This window comes from Pseudonaja textilis, chromosome 9, assembly GCF_049901715.1.
Source record: "Pseudonaja textilis isolate UNSWEBS1 chromosome 9, rPseTex1.2, whole genome shotgun sequence".
Lineage (NCBI taxonomy): Eukaryota > Metazoa > Chordata > Lepidosauria > Squamata > Elapidae > Pseudonaja > Pseudonaja textilis.
In genome coordinates, this window is record NC_141998.1 from 6,596,557 (window position 1) to 6,615,627 (window position 19,071).

Genomic DNA, 19,071 nt, shown 5'->3' on the forward strand with positions numbered 1-19,071 from the left:
TACCTCGTGTTATTCGCAATGCAAGCGACACAAGCCTTGTGTTCCCGTGGGCCATGTGACACAAGCCTTGTGTCCCCACACAGCTAGGATTAATTGCTTTGGGGGTGACATTTCTCTGCGGACCACCAAAATTTTTATCATGGACCACAAGTGGTCCCCGGCCCACTGGTTGGCGACCACTCTTCTAGTCCATCCTCTGCTCAGTCACGAGATACTACACCATTCCAGACAAATGACCCTCCAATCTCTTCTTAAAAACCTCCAGTGATGGAGCATCCACACCTTCTGGAGGCAATCCAAGGTCCATAGCTCCTCAGTTCAGCTGGTGAGGAGTTATGGAATGTCTCATGCACATTCCAACATCCCAGTAGTGTAAAATGAAACATTCTTGGCATGTGAGGCCCCAGACAAATGCAAACAGGGCAGGAAGCAAAGCTGAGAAAAGAAGGGAAATGCCAGTAGCAGTCAGCTGTTAAAACGAAAGATTATGAATAAGGTATCTGTGCACAACAGAGAGTCGTATATAGACACAGTATATAGATTAGGGAAAGTCTGGTCCCCATTGGGGCAATATTCTGTTCTGTTTATATTACCCAACCAATCATTAAAAACTATCTGCAATTTGGGTTGTTTAGAGTTCCTCCTTCAAATTCCAAAAGGTTGCTGGGCCTACAGGATTCATCATGGACACGTTCATTAAGATAAGACAGCACCTATGGCAGGGGTGTCAAACTCAAGGCCCATGGGCTGGATCTGGCCCATGATGTGGTTGGATGTGGCTTGCGGGGCCATCCTAGAAAATGTAAGGAGTCAGCCCGTGTTGCTTTGACCTGGTCTACCCAATGCGAAGAAGAAACATGAGGCAAGCATAGCTTTGGCCCAGTCTACCCAGTGCAAAGACAAAACATGCCGGCAGTTTGGGGAATGGTGTCAAGCTGGCCACACCCACCCAGTTGGCCATGCCCACGCAGTCAGCCATGCCTGCCCAGTTGGCCACACCCACCAGGTCCCTGAGGTCAACCCCAACCCTGATGCGGACCTCAATGAAATTGAGTTTGACACCCCTGACTTATGGGGTGGTTTAAATCTTGCCAGATCAACACATACAGATTTGTCTTCTACAGAATCAAAGAAGTGGCCAGTTCAGATTGACAGGGACTGAGATGGATCAAAAGCAAAAGACCTTAGAAGATTGGACAGGAATTGGGTTTGGAGGCCTCGGTGTGCAAAGTGAGTTCACTAGCACCAGGCTACATCTTCCCTCTGCACAAAATAGTCTACGGCCACCACCTCCTCAAAGGGTGGGATTCTACCGACTTGGACTGGTTTGGGCGAACCGGGTGGTAAATTTGCATCTGGCTTGCCGAACCGATATTTGAACTGACCGGCTGGCCCCGACTACCCTCCTCTTCCAGGAGTCTCCACAAGGTCCATTTTGGATGCAGGTAAGTGCAGGGTCCGTGCAGAGGCTCTGGGAGGAGGGGAAAATGGGCCTTCCGGAAGTCCAGAAACAGGCCTGTTTCCAGCTTCCGGAGGGTCTCCAGAGCCCGGAGGAGGCCATTTTCGCCCTGCCGGAGGCCCGAGGAAAGCCTCCAGACCCTTGGGAAGGTGCAAAACAGCCCTCCCGGAAGTTCTGGTAGGCCACACCCACCATGGCCACACCCACTCAGCAACTGGGCAGCGAACCCATTGCTGGGATTTTTGAATCCCACCTGTGGTCTTTTCCCTGTGAGACCCGTCTTCTCAGAAGCCAGAACAACTTTGCAATGCAAGGAAGTTAAGGAGACCATTTTAAGGAAGAAGGCAAGAGTCTCTCCTACTGCACACTGTGATCTAATCCCACCCCTGTAGGATGGCCATTTAACATGTTTAAACTCTGTATCCTAATTGGTCACACACTATCACTGCTCGGCCCAAAGGTAATTTTTCAAGAGCCCACTGGACTTTCTGGTTTATCTTTGAAGGCGTTTCACTTCTCATCCAAGGGGCTTCTTCCGCTCTAACTGGATGGTGGGGAAGAGCGGAAGAAGCTCCTTGGATGAAAAGCGAAAGGTCTTCAAAGAAAACCCAGAAAGCCGGTGTCCTCTTGAAAAAGCACCTTTGGGTCAACCATGACCTGGATGACTGAGAACCTCCTCAGAAAAGGTGGTATTCAGCAGGTTCTGGCCAGTTCTGGAACCAGAACTGGTAGCGGACATTTTGGATAGTTCAGAGAATCAGCAAATACCGCCTCTGACTGGCCCCGCCAACCCCATCTCTCCTCTGCCTCCCTTCTCTGCAACCCCAGGCATTGTTGACTCTGTTGGGATTAGGGAAAAACCTGTGTGTAATAGGTTGTGTAGAGTTTTTCTAGCTGGATTTCATGTGATTCTTGGAACAAATGTTTATCTGCAATGAAACTATCTTGCCAGGCCTGGATGTTTTTTCCACTGATGTAATTAAGTAGTTGTACATAATTAATCGGATCATTAAGTTTCTCCTCTTTAGACCATCTGCTGGGCTTTAATAAGTCCATTCAGATAATTCTGCAATCCCACAAATGATGTTTCATGGGTGTCTCAGTGGACTAAGATCAGATCGATCACACTGTTGTGGTTTTGTGCACCGAAGCATTGTGGCTCTGTTTCAAGCATCTTCAGCTTAATTAGGAGGTAAGAATGAAAAACTCAAACAGTAATATCCGTGTAGGAGTGGTGGGATTCAATTTTTTTTTTTAACTACCGGTTCTGTGGGCGTGGCTTGGTGGGCGTGGCAAGGGAAGGATACTGCAAAATCCCCACCCCACTAACCTGCTTTCCAGCTCTGTTCTCCTGGGCAGGGCAACCAAAGAAGACCCAGCTGATCAGCTGGGAGGCAGAGAATAGATGGGGGCGAGTCCAGTCAGAGGTGGTATTTGCTGGATCTCTGAACTACTCAAAATTTCCGCTACCGGTTCTCCAGAACTGGTCAGAACCTGCTGAATACTCACCTCTGGAGTTAATTAAATCGATGCTAGATCAGAAACATGGGGCATAATTAAATTTGTGGCTCTGGTTGTTTGGATGGCACATTCTCCATGGCAAAATGTAGACAATGGAAGTATTTATATCAACCTGGCTTTAGCATATGAGAAGGCCTTCAACGCATGCCACCTGCCCACACACAATTTCTCCACTCATAGCTTGAAGCGGCACTAAAATTCAGAACCACAAAAACTTTCTGTTTGCACAGTGGCTTGCTACAGCTCGTACCATGAGCTATTTCAAATAGGCCTAAAGTCAACATGACATATTTTTAAAGGAATGTTTGAGGTGATCCTTTTCAATAAATCTTCTGTGAGCAGCTTTATGTCTTTTTGAAAAAAAACCAAAAACACAGGCTCCTATTTCCTACTGCCATTACATTGCTGGATATCATGGCAAAATTATAGTTATATACTATATTAAACTAAACTTGCTTGACCATGTTGAGTGGCGAGCTAAGTATTATGAAAGAGCTTGCATTCAAATTTTGTCTCGGATGCAAACTCTGATAGTTCATTTAAGAGGGCAGAGAAGAGAAACAAAGATGTTTAGGGGACAGGAGAAGGGGTGGGATGATACCGGTTCGCACCTATTCGCTAGAACTGGTTGTTAACGTTCTAAGCAGTTTGGAGAACCGGTTGTTAGAAGAAATTACTGGCCTAATCCTGTAAGGAAAGCAGGAAGGAAACTTTCTGGTGTTGCTTACAGAAACTGCCTCTCCGTTAACCCTTATTACATTCTTGGCAGGACTAGATTTCCTGTCTCAGGAACTTCTCTGGAGTTTTTTCCCCCTCCTTTGCTGGTACTTTGCTTGTGTGGAGTGACCATTCAAAGTTACAATGGCACTGAAAAAAGAGACTTATGACCATTATTCCCCACTTATGACTGTTGCAGCATCCCCACAGTCATGAGAGGCCAGGAGAGGAGATGCGTGCCTCGATGTGAGTGATGTTGAGTTGGCCACGCCCAGCCAATAACATGACCACCAAGCCATGCCCACCACCTAAGCAACGCCCACAGAACCAGTTGTTAAAAATTTGAATCCCACCCCTGGACAGGAGGCTAAGACATTAGGAACAGATGCTGGAATTGGATAGGTCTAGTTTAATGAAAAGAAGGACTAGTGTTCCAGTATCTCAGGGGCTGCCACAAAGAAGAGGGAGTCGAGCCATTCTCCAAAGCGCCTGAAGGCAGGACAAGAAGCAACGGATGGAAGCTAATAAGGAGAGAAGCGACCTGGAACTAAGGAGGAATTTACTGACAGTGAGAAGAATTAAGCAGTGGAACGGCTTGCCTCCTGAAGTTATGGGTGCTTCATCACTGGAGGTTTTTAAGAAGAAACGGGAAAGTCATTTGTCTGAAATGGTACAGGGTCTCCTGCTTCAGCTGAGCAGGGGACTGAGATTAGAAGATTCGAAGACCTCGAAGGTCCCTTCCATCTCTTCTCTTCTCTTCTCTTCTCTTCTCTTCTCTTCTCTTCTCTTCTCTTCTCTTCTCTTCTCTTCTCTTCCCTTCCCTTCCCTACCACTCCACCCTAGTCCACTCCACTCCACTTCCCTTCCCTACCACTCCAGTCCACTCCAGTCCTGTCCTGTCCTCTCCCCTCCCCTACCACTCTCTTCTCTTCTCTTCTCTTCTCTTCTCTTCTCTTCTCTTCTCTTCTCTTCTCTTCTCTTTCTCTTCTCTTCTCTTCTCTTCTCTTCTCTTCTCTTCTCTTCCTCTTCTCTTCCCTTCCCTACCACTCCAGTCCAGTCCTGTCCTCTCCCCTCCCCTCCCCTACCACTCCACTCCTTTCTCTTCTCCTCTCCTCTCCTCTCCTCTCCTCTCCTCTCCTCTTCCCCTTCCCTTCCCTTCCCTTCCCTACCACTCCAGTCCAGTCCAGTCCTGTCCTCTCCCCTCCCCTCCCCTAACACTCCACTCCCTTCTCTTCTCTTCTGTTCTCTTCTCTTCTCCTCTCCTCACCCCTACCCTACCCTACCCTACCCTACCCTACCCTACTCTACTCTACTCTACTCTACTCTACTCTACTCTACTCTACTCTATTCTATTCTATTCTATTCTATTCTATTCAAATGTGTTGTGCTGGAAGCTTCATTATTCTTAACCAGTACTATCAGTGGTTGAGTTGATTAACTGGAATTGCAGAGGTTGTAGTCCAACATATCCAGAAGGTGCCAACATTAAGGAATTAAGCATTTCAGCTGCCAGTTGATCTTTGCTTGGTTCAAAATTTGTTTAAACTTATAAAAAAGATCTTCCCCCTTGTAGCCTCCTTTAGCTCACAGGAAGAAGCACAACGTCCAATTCTCAAATGGCACTTCTTTGGAATCACACACTTTACTTTGTGTTGGGTTTACATTATTCGTAGTCCTTGACTTACGACCACAATTGAGCCCCAAATTTTTGTTGCTAAGTGAAACGTTTGTTCACTGAATTTTGCCACAGAATTTGTGTGCCACAGTTGTGAAGTGAATCGCTGCAGTTCTTAAGTTAGTAACACTGTTGTTAAATGAATCTGGCTTCCCCATTGACTTTGCTTGTCAGAACGTCGCAAAAGGGGATCACGTGACCTTGGGAAACAGCAACGGTCATAAGTATGAACCAGTTGCCAAGCATCTGAATTTTGATCACATGACTTTTGGGCAAGGAGTTGGACTCGATGACCTACAAGGTCCCAACTGTTAGTCTGTAGACTTTGGGGATGCCGCAATTGTGTAACTGAAATAAAAACACTTTTGCTTCCCTTAGTAAATATCTACAAATTAGATTTCTTGGGAAATTATGTGGTTCTATTTAAAAATACATTTGTAAGTGAAGCCAATGGCAGAGGTGGTATACAGCTAGTTCTGACCAGTTCTGGAGAACCGGTAGCGGAAATCTGGAGTAGTTCGGAGAACCAGCAAATCCCACCTCTGACTGCCTTCCCCCATCTATTCTCCACCTCCTGCGTCCCAGCTGATTGGCTGGTCTTCTTTTGTTGCCCTGCACAGGAGAATGGAGCTGGAAAGCAGGTTAGTGGGTTGGGCAGGGAATGGGGATTTTGCAGTATCCTTCCCTTGCCATGCCCACCAAGCCACACCCACAGAACCGGTATTAACATTTTTTGAATCCCACCACTGGCCAACAGTATTCCAAAAGAACTGAATTTACATCTCTTTCTTCCAGAAATAAAAAAGCCAAATAAACTTCCACTGAAGTATGACTGTGATGAAGGAGAAGGGGTGGGATTCTACCAGTTTGCACCTATTCTCTAGAACCGGTTGTTAACATTCTAAGCAGTTTGGAGAACTGGATGTTAGAAGGAATTACTGGCCTAATCCTGTAAGGAAGGCAGGAAGGAAACATTCTGGTGTTGCTTACAGAGACTGCCTCTCCGTTAACCCTTATTACATTCTTGGCAGGACTAGACTTCCTGTCTCAGGAACTTCTCTGGAGTTTTCTTTCCTTCTCTTGCTGGTACTTTGCATGTGTGGAGTGACCACTCAAAATTACAATGGCACTGAAAACAAATGACTTATGACCATTTTCCCCACTTATGACTGTTGCAGCATCCCCACAGTCATGAGAGGTCAGGCGAGGAGATGCGTGCCTCGGTGTGAGTGATATTGAATCGGCCACACCCACCACCTAAGCCACGCCCACAGAACTGATTGTAAAAAAAAATGAATCCCACCCCTGTGAACTGATATTATAGTCACAAAATAATGAAGAGCAACAGCTAACACAACTGCAGAGTCTTCGGGTTTTTTTCTGCACAGGGTCAGTTTTTTCCATTAAGGGAAGAATCGCTGCAGCATCCAGGGAAGAGTTGTTTTTAATCCACACGCTGATAAACATCAAGCATCTGCAAGATATTGGACAGTTTAACACTATCTGGTGAGGAGAAAAAAAAACTCCTTTCAGGGAATCACTCCCAGAGTGTGGAAGAAACGAGGCCATTTTAGAAAAGGACAAAAACAAGGGAGAAGAACCAACTGTGACTGGCCAGAGCGGGGGAAATTTGTTTTGCAGCTGCACAGTTGCAAAAAAATAATTATTATTTTTGCTTCCTTTTCCATGAAAATTCAGCATCATTCCTGAAATTTGAAAACTTGAGATTTTGGAAAAAGTACCCCCCCAAAAAGCAACTAAAATGATTAAAGGCCTGGAGATTAAAACATGAAGAATGGTTGGAGGATTTGGGTTTGGCTAGTCTAGAGAAAGGAAGGACTGGTGGGACACGATAGCAGGATTCTAGTATTTGAGAGGCTGCCACACAGAGGAGGGGGTCAACTTATTTTTCAAATCACCAGAAAGTAAGAGAAGAAACAAGGGATGGAAACTAATCAAGGAGAGAAGCAACCTGGAATTAAGGAGAAACTTCCTGACTGTGAGGACAATTAACCAGTAGAACAACCTGGCTTCAGAAATGGTGGGTGCTTCATCACTGGAGGCTTTTAAGAAGAGCCTGGACAGTCACTTGTCTGAAATGGTATAGGATTGAGCAGGGGGATGGACTAGAAGACCTCCAAGGTCCCTTCCAGCTCTATTCTGATTCAATATTCTAACACAAAATACTTGCCTCCATAGAAAAGAGGTGTTGGAGATGTTCAGGTTGTTTAGTTGACTTTGGCTGATCTCAAAAAGTCTAAGCTGGGTTGACCTCTTTAGTATTCGGATGAGAGACCACCAACAAAGTTCAGGACATCAGGTTGGACAGGGAATTCAACACTTCCAACAGTTACACACACACACACACACACACACACACACACACACAAAAGTATAATCTTGGAAGATTTTTGTAGTATTGCCAGGAAAATAGCATGGAGTCACGCTGAACTCAAAGGAGATTTTATTTTGTACTGACTAATTATTGGGCTGAGAATCACAATTTTAAAATTGGAATAGTGCTCGGAACAAATACAAATTTGCATTTGTTCGGAGTTACAAGTCCAGAGCTTAATGTGGTAAACTTAAAGAGAATGACTGGACCAAACTCACCCAACTGCTTTCCTGGCTAAGGGGGGAACTAGAACTCACAGTCTCCTAGATTCTATCCTGGCACCTTAGCTACAAGACCAAACTCACTCTCAAAGGTGTTCAATTATTTGATGGTATTTTGACAGCCTGTTTTAAGCTCATCTAAAGAATTAACATTTTCAAACTAGGTTTCTGGTTTTGTGTATTCGTGTGCAACAGGTTTTGGGTGGAGTATGTTTCATTTTGTTCTGTAAATAATTGCACCCTGTTTGAAAGTGTTCTGGAGAATCTAGAATACGTCGGGGAAACTCTTAAAGAAATGCATCCTATTCCTTCCATACATTTTTATCCTCTTGTATCAGCAGAATGCTAAAGCCAGAAATAAGCCCAATGGAAGAAATAAACAGGAGGCAAGAAAAAATTAAGACCTTCTCCTTTGAGCCACAAAGTCCTCTTTGTAAACGTCCACATTATATTATTCTTACTCTGAAAGCAGAGTTTAGAAGATATGTTTGTTAAGCTAGCCAAAGTCAGTGAAGCACCTAATAAAATCATATATATTTGATATATATATTTTGCTGGTTTCTAAGCTACTTCCATATGAGGTACAAAAGTAACTAAACATGGGTGCAACGGTGTGAGCCATCCTTTATAATTTAGCCAACTTCTTTGCTTTTACATGTTTTTCCTACACAAAGCACTGTACTTCTTGCCAATGGTGGACTGCAAATTTTTAACAATCCCCGCCTCCCCGATTTGATGGATGGGACAAATTCCTTGGAAGAGTTAGTTAGGTTAGTTTCAACTAATTTAAACATCCGTCAGGGAAAGAGTGACCTTGAAATAACTCTGAACCTTTTATAAAGGGATAGCAGAGGCAGAACGACTGGCGGAGAGTGATTCATGGCTGAAACATCCTTGTGTGAGCTACCCTCTGTCTAGACTGTTCCAAGTTTCTTTCAGATATTGCTCTGAGAATTAAAATCTGACCCTGGAAAAACTGATGACTGCAAAAACTATCCCAAATATTCCATGTCACCTCCTCCTCCAGGCGCTGAGCTATCCTTGTTAAGACAACACTGGAATTAAAAAGAAAGAAAAGGCTTCACACTCATTCAAGAGAAGGTACACAGCATTCCATCTCTACTTGCTGGTGTGTGTTTTTTTAAAATACTAGATCTCAAAAGATGCATGTTGGAAAGTCAGAACATAAGACAAATCTTGAGTGGTAATTTTTCTGTGAACCCACGCATAGTCCTTTTTTTGAGCAGAAAGAAAACTGCTACACTAAGTGGAACAGATGGAAACCTATCCAGGAGAAAAGGAATCTGGAATTAAGGAGGTGAGGACCTAATTATCCTCACCTAATGGTGAGGACAATTAACCAGTTCAACAACTTGCCTTCTGGAATTATGGATGCTCCATCACTGGAGGTTTTTAAGAAGGGACTGGACAACCATTTATCTGTATTGCTTGAGTTGGCTAGATGACCTCCAAGGTCTCTTACAACTCTTGGTATTCTGTTATTGAACTCAATCAAATTGAATGACAGGGCTGGAAGGCATCTTGGAGGTCTTCTAGTCAGTGGTGGAATTCAAAATTTTTTTACTACCGGTTCTGTGGGCGTGTCTTGGTTTTTTTTAACAACCCCTCAGATTTGATGATGGGACAAATTCCTTGGAAGAGTTAGTTAGGTTAGTTTCAACTAATTTAAACATCAGTCAGGGAAAAAGTGACCTTGAAATAAGGTCATGTCTTCCTAGGCGTGTCTTGGTGTGTGTGGCAAGGGAAGGTTACTGCAAAATCCCTGTTCCCTCCCCACCCCACTAACCTGCTTTCCAGCTCCGTTTTCCTGTGCAGGGCAACAAAAGAAGACCCAGCCAATCAGCTGGGACTCAATGGGAGGCAGAGAATAGATGGGGGCGGGGCCAGTCAGAGGTGGGATTTGCCGTTTCTCTGAACTACTTAAAATTTTGACTTCTGGTTCTCCACAACCGGTCAGAATCTGCTGAATACCACCTCTGATTATGGGAAGGGAAACGAGATAATTTTTGGCTTTCACTAGATTCTAGGCACCACTTGACTTGATTATTATTGTTATTTAAAGTTAATTTGAAAAAATAACTAATGAGTTTATTGCAGAGTGCTAGCCCCTATTATCCTTTATGTTTACAAGAAAGTTTCTGTACCCAATAGGCATTTCTAGAAATTAATTAAATTAAAGGGATGTCTCCAATCTCATTTTTTTCCAGAAAAAAATGTACAAGGGTACACATGTGTTCCAAATGTGTTTACTTCTCCCCAAAGGAAGCCTTAATTAATGTGATGAATGCCTTAATTAATGCATTAATTAAAATAATTAATTACAGATAGCCCTCAACTTACAACCATTCATCTAACAATTGCTAGAAATTACAACAGCACCGAAAAAAGTGACTTATGACCATTCTCACACTTACTTATTAGCTGCGGTGGCGCAGTGGTGAGAGTGCAGTACTGCAGGCTACTTCTGCTGACTGCCAGCTGACCGCAATTTGGCAGATTGAATTTGACCAGGTTCAAGGTTGACTCAGCCTTCCATCCTTCCGAGGTCAATAAAATGAGGACCCAGATTGTTGGAGGCAAGAGGCTGACTCTGTAAACCACTTAGTGAGGGCTGTAAAGCACTATAAAATGGCATATAAGTCTAAGGGCTATTGCTATTGCTACAATCATTGCAGCATCCCCACGGCCATGTGATCAACATTTGGGCCCTTGGCAATTGGTATGTATGACTGTTGCAACATCCGGGTGTAGGGGATCACAATTTATGGACCTTTTCAGGCAAACCAAGTAAAGGGGGGAAGCTGGATCTGCGTAACAACCCTTGCAAAAAAGGTTCTAAACTCAGATGCAACTCAGGTGAACAACCACCTGGCTTAGGAGTGGAACTTTATTTGTCCCAATTGGGTTTATAAATCGAGAACCACCTGTATATCACATATAAGGTTCGACATTGCAATGCTAGCATCTCCAAGAAAAGTAAGGTCCTTTTTGAACACTTGGCGAACTTCCATAGAAGGGGTACAGTGCAATCTCTATTTACCCTCGACATATTCTGCATTCTTCCATGATTACTTCAGGGCTGCCATAAAAAGAAGCTGGATTTTTTCTGTTGTCTGATCGAAAGAGCTAATCCTACTTATCTGCTTTAGAAAATGGCAATGATTTCAAGAATTCCTGTATGGAGGGACTTCATCCCTCCGTGGAAAGTGGAAGGCAGAGATTCCACACCAGTCAATATCTTTGACATTGCATTACATCCATCAAACCTCAGATCACAAAAGATGTGGATTAAATGACGGGAGCAAGCATCAAAAAGTAATTCTTTAACAATCAAATTCTCTAAAACACAAGTCCGGTACTGAATTTAATTTAATCAGGACGCCATTTATGAATTATAGTTATGTGGATAGACTTAGAAGACATCCAAAGTTAGGCTTTAGCTCTTAATTGTTAATTCAGATTGAAGGTCTTTGTTATGTTGGCTGCTCTTCTTTTTTTTGTCTCTTTAGCTCTTCTATTTTGTTACCTGCTATTTTTCTTGGTCGGACTTTCAGGTGATCAAATTTGGAATATAGTAAAATACAATAAAAGCAGAACATACAATTGATGCATCTTTGTGCTTCTTGTTGACCAAGTTTTGGACTTGATTCTCTGCAACCAAAGGCTGTTCCTGGGAGAGTTTTTCTCCAGCCCAGAAGGTAACCAGGACATTGGGGGCAAAGTTGGTGCTAATAAAGGGACTCCTACCGATTATCTGACTGTGTTGCCTTTGTGCCACGCCCCGAGTCATCACACCCCTTCTCTAACCCCAGAAAACTCCATGGATGTATCTAGATACTTTCCAGGGATCCAACTTCCTTGGAGTGAGATTCAAGTTTTTGTGTGCAAAAGGTAAGCAGTCCCATTGAAAATCTTTTTACCAGAACGCAGCTGCAGAAACTGGCCCATTGCACTGAATGGAGAAGTTCCCAGTTCCAGCAAAGGTACCAACGATCCAGTGGCAAACTCTTTTAACTCCCAACTTTGCTTACCTCTATCTGGTTGAGCAGAGGGTCCTCAGACCTGAAGCCGGGGATCCTCTTTTCACTGCAGAGCACGCTCACATCCTCAGTGTGCTTGCAGTCTGACACACCCCATCCGTTGGAGGTACATTGAGCTATTGATGACTCTCTGCCAGTGCAGTAGAGGTTGTCCAACCAGATGGGGCCTACAGAGAAAGAGGAGCGAAACTTCTCTTTTAGGAGGTCCAGTCTCCACTTTGTACAGTAGAAAGAATTTCATAAGATTGAGCTCTCTACCCTATAGCAATGTACAACCTCTTTGAAGCTGACTCCTTTAGGAAGAGGAATAGAAAAGGCTAACTAATGGAAAGGAACCATGAGGCCACACAGTTAAGCACTTGTGATGACCCAGGGTGGGATACAAAACAAACACAGTCACAGAAAACAGGTGAAGCCCCTCTTATTCCTTCACATTGCTTCCAAGCTCTGAATATCCTTGATAGAAGACAAAAAAACTCCCACACAGTTACAAGAAGAAGGGAAAAAAACAGGCAAGATAAGGGCTGGAGGATGCCCACAGATAACAGAACACACACTGGGAAGGACGCCAAACTCAGACAGGAACCATAAACTAGAGATATTTCCACATGTTGTTTCCAGCACTTGCCCACACACATGTTCATCCTCTTACCCAGTTGTCACAGCCCCAGCCCATGAAGAGGATCAAAGCCCTCTCCTCCCGAGTAGACCACGTCTCTCCCTTATCCTCTCCTCCCTGCATGCCCTAGGGTGGATAGGGATGGGCCTGGTCCTGCTCTAACTGCTCAGCCGGCCTCTGTCCTTTTCCAGCCTCCTCCTCCAGAGCCACACTTCCACTCCCTGTTGGCTGTTCCTCCTCCCCCTCAGAGTCAGTCTCCACCAGGGGCATGACACATTAGAGATTACACCTTTATGTAACATTTGAAAAATATTGTTGAACTCCTGTCTTTTTTTCTTCTTTTTAAATGCCCCTTTTCCTGATGTCAGCCAGACAAGAAGCGCACCCAGGAACAGAACAGAATAACAAAGTTGGAAGGGACCTTGGAGGTCTTCTAGTCCAACCCCCCGAATAGGCAGGAAACTCTACACCACTTCAGACAAATGATCATGCAATCTCTTCTTAAACACTTCCAGTGTTGGACCATTTACAACTTCTGGAGGGAAGTTGTTCCACTGATAGATTGTTCTCACTGTCAGGAAATTCCTCCTTAGTTCTAAGTTGCTTCTCTCCTTGGTTAGTTTCCATCCATTGCTTCTTGTCCTGCCTTGAGGGGCTTTGGAGAATAACTTTGATTCCCTCTTCTTTGGGGCAGCCCCTGAGAGATTGGAAGACTGCTATCAGGTCTCCCCTAGTCCTCCTTTTCATTAGACTAGACATACCCAATTCCTGCAACCATTCTTTATATGTTCTAGCCTCCAGTCCCCTCATCACGTTTGTTGCTCTACTCTGCACTCTTTCAAGAGTCTCCACATATTTTTTTTTTACATCATGGCGACCGAAATTGGATGCAGTATTCCAATTGTGGCCTTACCAAGGCATTATAAAGTCGTATTAACACTTGAGTACTAAGAGTACTAACTCTGTTTTTATTGTAAGGATACATTAACAGAAACTTGCAAGTCTCAACATACATTTTCCCACCCCCCCTTTACAGTCCGAAAAACTGGGAAGGGTCCTTCCTTTGATTCCTCCATTATTTCAGGAAACAGCTACCTCTCATCTAAATGTCTGTGGCGCTTCTCAGTCATCCAATTCATGGTTGCCCCCAAAGCAAAGGTGCTCTTTCGAAAGGCAACTGGACTTTGCTTTTCCTTGGACATTTCGCTTTTCATCCAAGAAGCTTCTTCAGTTCTGACTGAATGGTGTGGAGGATGGAAGGATTTATATTCCTTGCGGTCATCTGGTCATTAGCACTCTCTCTGGGAGTCAGACTGATTCTTATCTAATTGTCTAGTCTGTAGCTCTTCCTCCTGTCTCCCAAGGCCATTCCCCCATACCATTATATCAATGACAATTTGTTTTTTTAATACGTGCATTTTAACAGTTGGCTTGGAGTAATGTGGAAGTTAGGTCGATAGAAGGATTAAATCAGTAACTGGATAGGTAATATAGTTGATTTCTTTCTTGAAATTTTCTCAAGCTGGTCAAAGACCACCATAAATATAGACTTACTCTGGGGAACTATCTTATCTGATTTTGGAGAAGAATATGGAGCTTTAGAGCAAGGAGCCAGGGGCAACTAGTTGATAGTTCCTCTCTTTTAGCCAGGATTAGGGCTGGCTCCACTATGTAATAGAGTGAAATCTGCTTCAAGATCTTCAAGTGGATGTAATAAATGACATCAGGAATGAAATGTGAAAAGGGAAGCAAACCATGGCTGTTCTAGACAGGTCAGGAATGGGACATCATGTGGACTCTAAGCCTAGAAGTCAGAGGTCAACCCTGATCTACCATAGCTTACCAAAATATTGTGAGTCTTTGCAAAAAGGATAAGGCAGGGGTGTCAAACTCCAAGGCCCAAGGGCCAAATCCACCCCATGGGGTGCTTAGATCTGACCCATAGGGCCACCCTGGAAACAGCAAAGGACTAGCTCACAGTGCCTTTGCTAGAGAAAACGGAGCTCAGGAGGGCCACACACACCCCTCTCCCAAGTTTTTCATTGGCAGAGGGCTGGTGAATCAAATTAAAAGCAAAACAAAAGGAGAAATGTTTCCCCTTTTGCATTGGAGCATGCAAGAAGGGACAGGAAAGGGAAAAGGGAAAGAAGGAAGACAACAAAAAAGATGGGAAGAGAGCAAGGAAGGAAAAAGAAGGAAAGAGGGAAGGGAAGAAGAAAGGAGAAGGAAGAAGAAAAAAGAAGAGGAAGGAAGGAAGGAGGATAATCAAGAGGGAAGGAAAAAGAAGAATAGGTAGGTAGGAAGGAAGGAAGGAAGGAAGGAAGGAAGGAAGGAAGGAAGGAAAAGGAAGGAAAGAAGGAAGGAAGGAAGGAAGGAAGGAAGGAAGGAAGGAAGGAAGGAAGGAAGATTATAATGAGGGAGGGAGGGTCTCAGGGAAGTCCTGCCTTACCACTTGGCCACCACAGGTGCCCCCGACACGAATGACATCAAGTTGGCCACACTCACCCTTGCCACGCCCACCCAGCCCCTCCAAGGTCAAACCCTGGCCACGCCCACCCAGCCCCTCCAAGGTCAAACCCTGGCCACGCCCACCCAGCCCCTCCAAGGTCATTGATGTGGCCCTCAATGAAATCGAGTTTGACACTCCAGGATAAGGGAATAAACATGCCACTATATATTAACAGCCTCCTTTCTCTGGCTGATGCTTGCTAGAAAGGATCAGGTAACAAAACAATAAAAATCATTCTTCAGCCTCTCACCTTCTCCTTTGCCATATTTGGAGCCAGGGTACCAGGAGACAGCTTCCACATAGCCCAATTGCCTGCAGAACACATTGGCCGAGTGGATGGAGAAATCGTCATCACAAATGGTGCCCCATTGGCTGTTGTAGTAGACTTCTGCCCGCCCTTCATTGTGCTTCCTCTTGTCTCCTGCCAACCGGACCTGAATAGAATGCTCAGTGCTGGGTTGGGGTTGGGAATCTTGTTGATTCTGGGCAAGGATCAGGTGGTCCAGGCACACGAAGAAGAAGTAGTAGAAGAAGAAAAGGATCCAATGGCAGTTTGGGAACTTTGCCATTGAGGCTGTGAAGTTCTCTTTGGAGACAAGTCTTTAAGTTCAATCAAAGATCCGAAGGCCGGCTGGCCGGTTTGCTGGGAAGAAAGAAATGGAGGAGATACTTGAGAAAAGAGTAGATGCTCAGGAGTACACAGGGGTGGGCTTCAAAAAATTTAGCAACCAGTTCTCTGCTCGATTGCTGGGTGAGCGTGGCCATGGGGGGCGTGGCCTAGTCGGCCCCCTACACGATGATGGTGGGGCCGTTTTCACACTCCCCTGACTCCAGAGGCTTTTCTCGAGCCTCCAGTAGGGCGAAAACAGCCTCCCCCGGGCTCCGGAGGTCCTCTGGAGGCCAGGAATGGTTCCAGAACTGGTATTCAGCAGGTTCTGACCAGTTCTGGAGAATCGGTAGTGGAAATTTCAAGTCGTTCAGAGAACCGGCAAATCCCACCTCTGACTGGCTCCACCCCCATCTATTCTCTGGCTCCCACTGAGTCCCAGCTGATTGGCTGGGTCTCCTTTTGTTGCCCTGCCCAGGAGAACAGAGCTGGAAAGCAGGTTAGTGGGGTGGAGTGGGAATGGGATTTTGCAGTAACCTTCCCCTGCCACGCCCACCAAGCCATGCCCACAGAACCAGTAGTAAAAATATTTGAATGCCACCACTGCTTTCTGAGTTTATAAAATTAGTCTCCTGGCAGTTTTCTGAGTTTTCAACTTTTCCAAACCCAAGTAGAGAATGATCTGTGTCTGAGATGTGAAGGCTGAGATTCTGGAGTTGGGAACTTGTTGGTTCCTAGTTTTTACAGATAGTCCTTGACTTAAAACCACAACAGCCCAATATGTCTGTCAAGCAAGAACCATTAACTGGATTTTGCTCCATTTTACAACCCTCTTTTTTTGCCATAACACTTAAGTGAATCATGGTTCCAGAACTGGGAGGCAGAGGTGGTATTCAGTAGTGGAAATTTTGAGTAGTTCAGAAAACCAGCAAATCCCACCTCTGACTGGAGATTTTACGGTATCCTTCCCCTGCCATGCCCACCAAGCCACACCCACAGAACCGGTAGTAAAATAATTTGAATCCCACCACTGCCAGGGGGCCCATTTTTCACCCTCCCCGAGTCTCCACACGGCCCGGTACTTACCCGGCATCCAAAATGGGCCATGTGGGGACTGGTGGGAGGAGAGGGGTCGGCGGGGTGAGGCCAGCCAAGGGTGGGATTTGTGGGTACACCGAACCGCACAGAATCTTAGCTAGAGGATCACCCGAACCAATGCAAAGGCGCAACAGACCACCCCTGGGGGCGGGGGGGCATAGAAACATTCACTTTGGAGATCCAATTCAAAGCGGATTTGATAGAAACCCAAATGGAGTCCAAACCAAATGGCAGATGAGGCGGATTTGATTGCCCAGATCCAATTGGAGGCTTCCAAACTGATTTGGAGAAGTGTAGGAACATGATTCCTTTTCAATCATAGAATTTAATCCTTAAATGCTGGAAGCTACCCAGAGTCACCCAGGTGTGGGTCAGGCAGCTATATAGCAATAGCAATAGCACTTAGACTTATATATCGGTTTATAGGGCTTTACAGCCCTCTCAAAGCGGTGTACAGAGTCAACCTCTTATCCCCACAATCTGGGTCCTCATTTTACCCATCTCGGAAGGACGGAAGGCTGAGTCAAGCTTGAGCCTGGTGGGATTCGAACTGCCAAACTGAAGTAGAAGTAGTTTGCAGTACTGCATTCTAACCACTGTGCCACCGAGGCTCTTAATCCTAACTCCTGAGATAATATAATAAAGGAACAAAGGAACAAATAAATAATTGCCTTCAAATCTGATGGATTTGCTAAATAGAATCAGGAATCCGAATAGGAATGGGGTGGAAACCTCAACTATCTTCGACTTACAATAGTTAGTGATGGTTTGAAGTTACAACAGCACTGGAAAAAATGACTGATGACTATTTTTCACACTTACGGCCATAGTAGTAACCCCATGCTCACGTGATCAAAATTCAGACGCTTGGCAACTGACGCGTATTTATGACGGTTTGCAGTATCCCAGAGTCACACCTTTGCGACCTTCTGACAAGCAAAGCCAATGGGGGAAGCTAGATTTGCTTAACAGTTGGGGTACCAACTTAAGAATGGCAGTGATTCACTTAACAATTGTGGCATGCAAGGTCATAAAAGGGGTCAAAACTCACTTAGCAACTGTCTCACTCAGCAACAGAACTTTTGGGCTCAATTGTGGTGGTAAGCCGAGGAGGACTCATATCAGGAGGACTTATTTGCCATTACCAACTTTTGTAACAAGTAATGCAGTGGTGGGATTCAAATATTTTTACCACCGGTTGGGTGGGCGTGGCTTGGTGGGCGTGCATTTGCGCAGGCGCAGAGGTGTTCTAACTCGCCTCCTGCAAGCCTGCATGATCCCGGTCGCTTCAGCAGCTGCTGCACGGCACTCTTCTGTGCCGCGCAAAACAGCTGCGCTTCCAATTCAGAGGATAGAAGTGAGTCTGGGAGCTCAGGCGGGTGGGTGGGCCCAACAGCAGAGCAGTGGAGAGAACCAGTTCGGTCTCCGCTGCTCATACCAGCTCGGCAGAACCGGGCCACCCTTGAAGTAATGACAAATCAACAGGTATGGCCCAGAAACTGTGGGTATTATACAGCATTGGTTTCATGGTTCAAGAAACACCCTGAACTGCTAGATTTCTCTTACAAAGAGCAATAGCACTTATATACCGCTTCATGGTGCTTTACAGCCCTCTCTAAGCAGTTTACAGAGTCAACCTCTTGTCCCCAGCAATCAGGGTCCTCATTTGACCCACCTCAGAAGGATGAAAGGCCGAGTCAACCTTGAGCCAGTCAGGATCAAACTTCCTGGCTGTGGGCAGAGTTAGCCTACAATACTGCATTATAACCACTGTGCCACTATTCTTCCTTCCTTCCTTCCTTCCTTCCTTCCTTCCTTCCTTCCTTCCTTCCTTCCTTCCTTCCTTCCGGAATCGCACGTAGACTTATATACCCCTTCACAGTGCTTTTACAGCCCTCTCTAAGCAATTTACAGAGTCAGCATATCGTCCCCAACAATCTGGGTCTTCATTTTACCCCCCTCCCCCTCAGAAGGATCAAACCCCTGACCGTGGGCAGAGTTTGCCTGCAATACTGCATTCTAATCACTGGGAAGGGAGGGAGGAAGGGAGGGAAGGCTGATAGCAATAGCACTTAGACTTATATACCACTTCACAGTGCTTTATAGCCCTCTCTAAGCAGTTTAAAGAGTCAGCATATGGCCCCAACAATCTGGGTCCTTGTTTTACTGGCCACGGAAGGACGGAAGGC

General features: G+C 45.1%; 1 protein-coding gene across 2 annotated transcripts in view; it reads right to left on the minus strand.

Moving 5' to 3' along the window:
* LOXL2 (lysyl oxidase like 2) overlaps positions 1 to 19,071 on the minus strand; it is a 92,549-nt gene that overhangs the window by 63,828 nt on the left and 9,650 nt on the right. For both annotated transcript variants that reach the window (XM_026714988.2, XM_087938862.1), the window contains 2 exons: positions 15,428 to 15,820; positions 12,041 to 12,216 (listed from right to left, as the gene is read on the minus strand). In XM_026714988.2, the coding sequence (XP_026570773.1) occupies positions 12,041 to 12,216; positions 15,428 to 15,746 (495 nt within the window). In that variant the 5' untranslated portion in view covers positions 15,747 to 15,820. The remainder of the gene's footprint in view (positions 1 to 12,040; positions 12,217 to 15,427; positions 15,821 to 19,071) is intronic.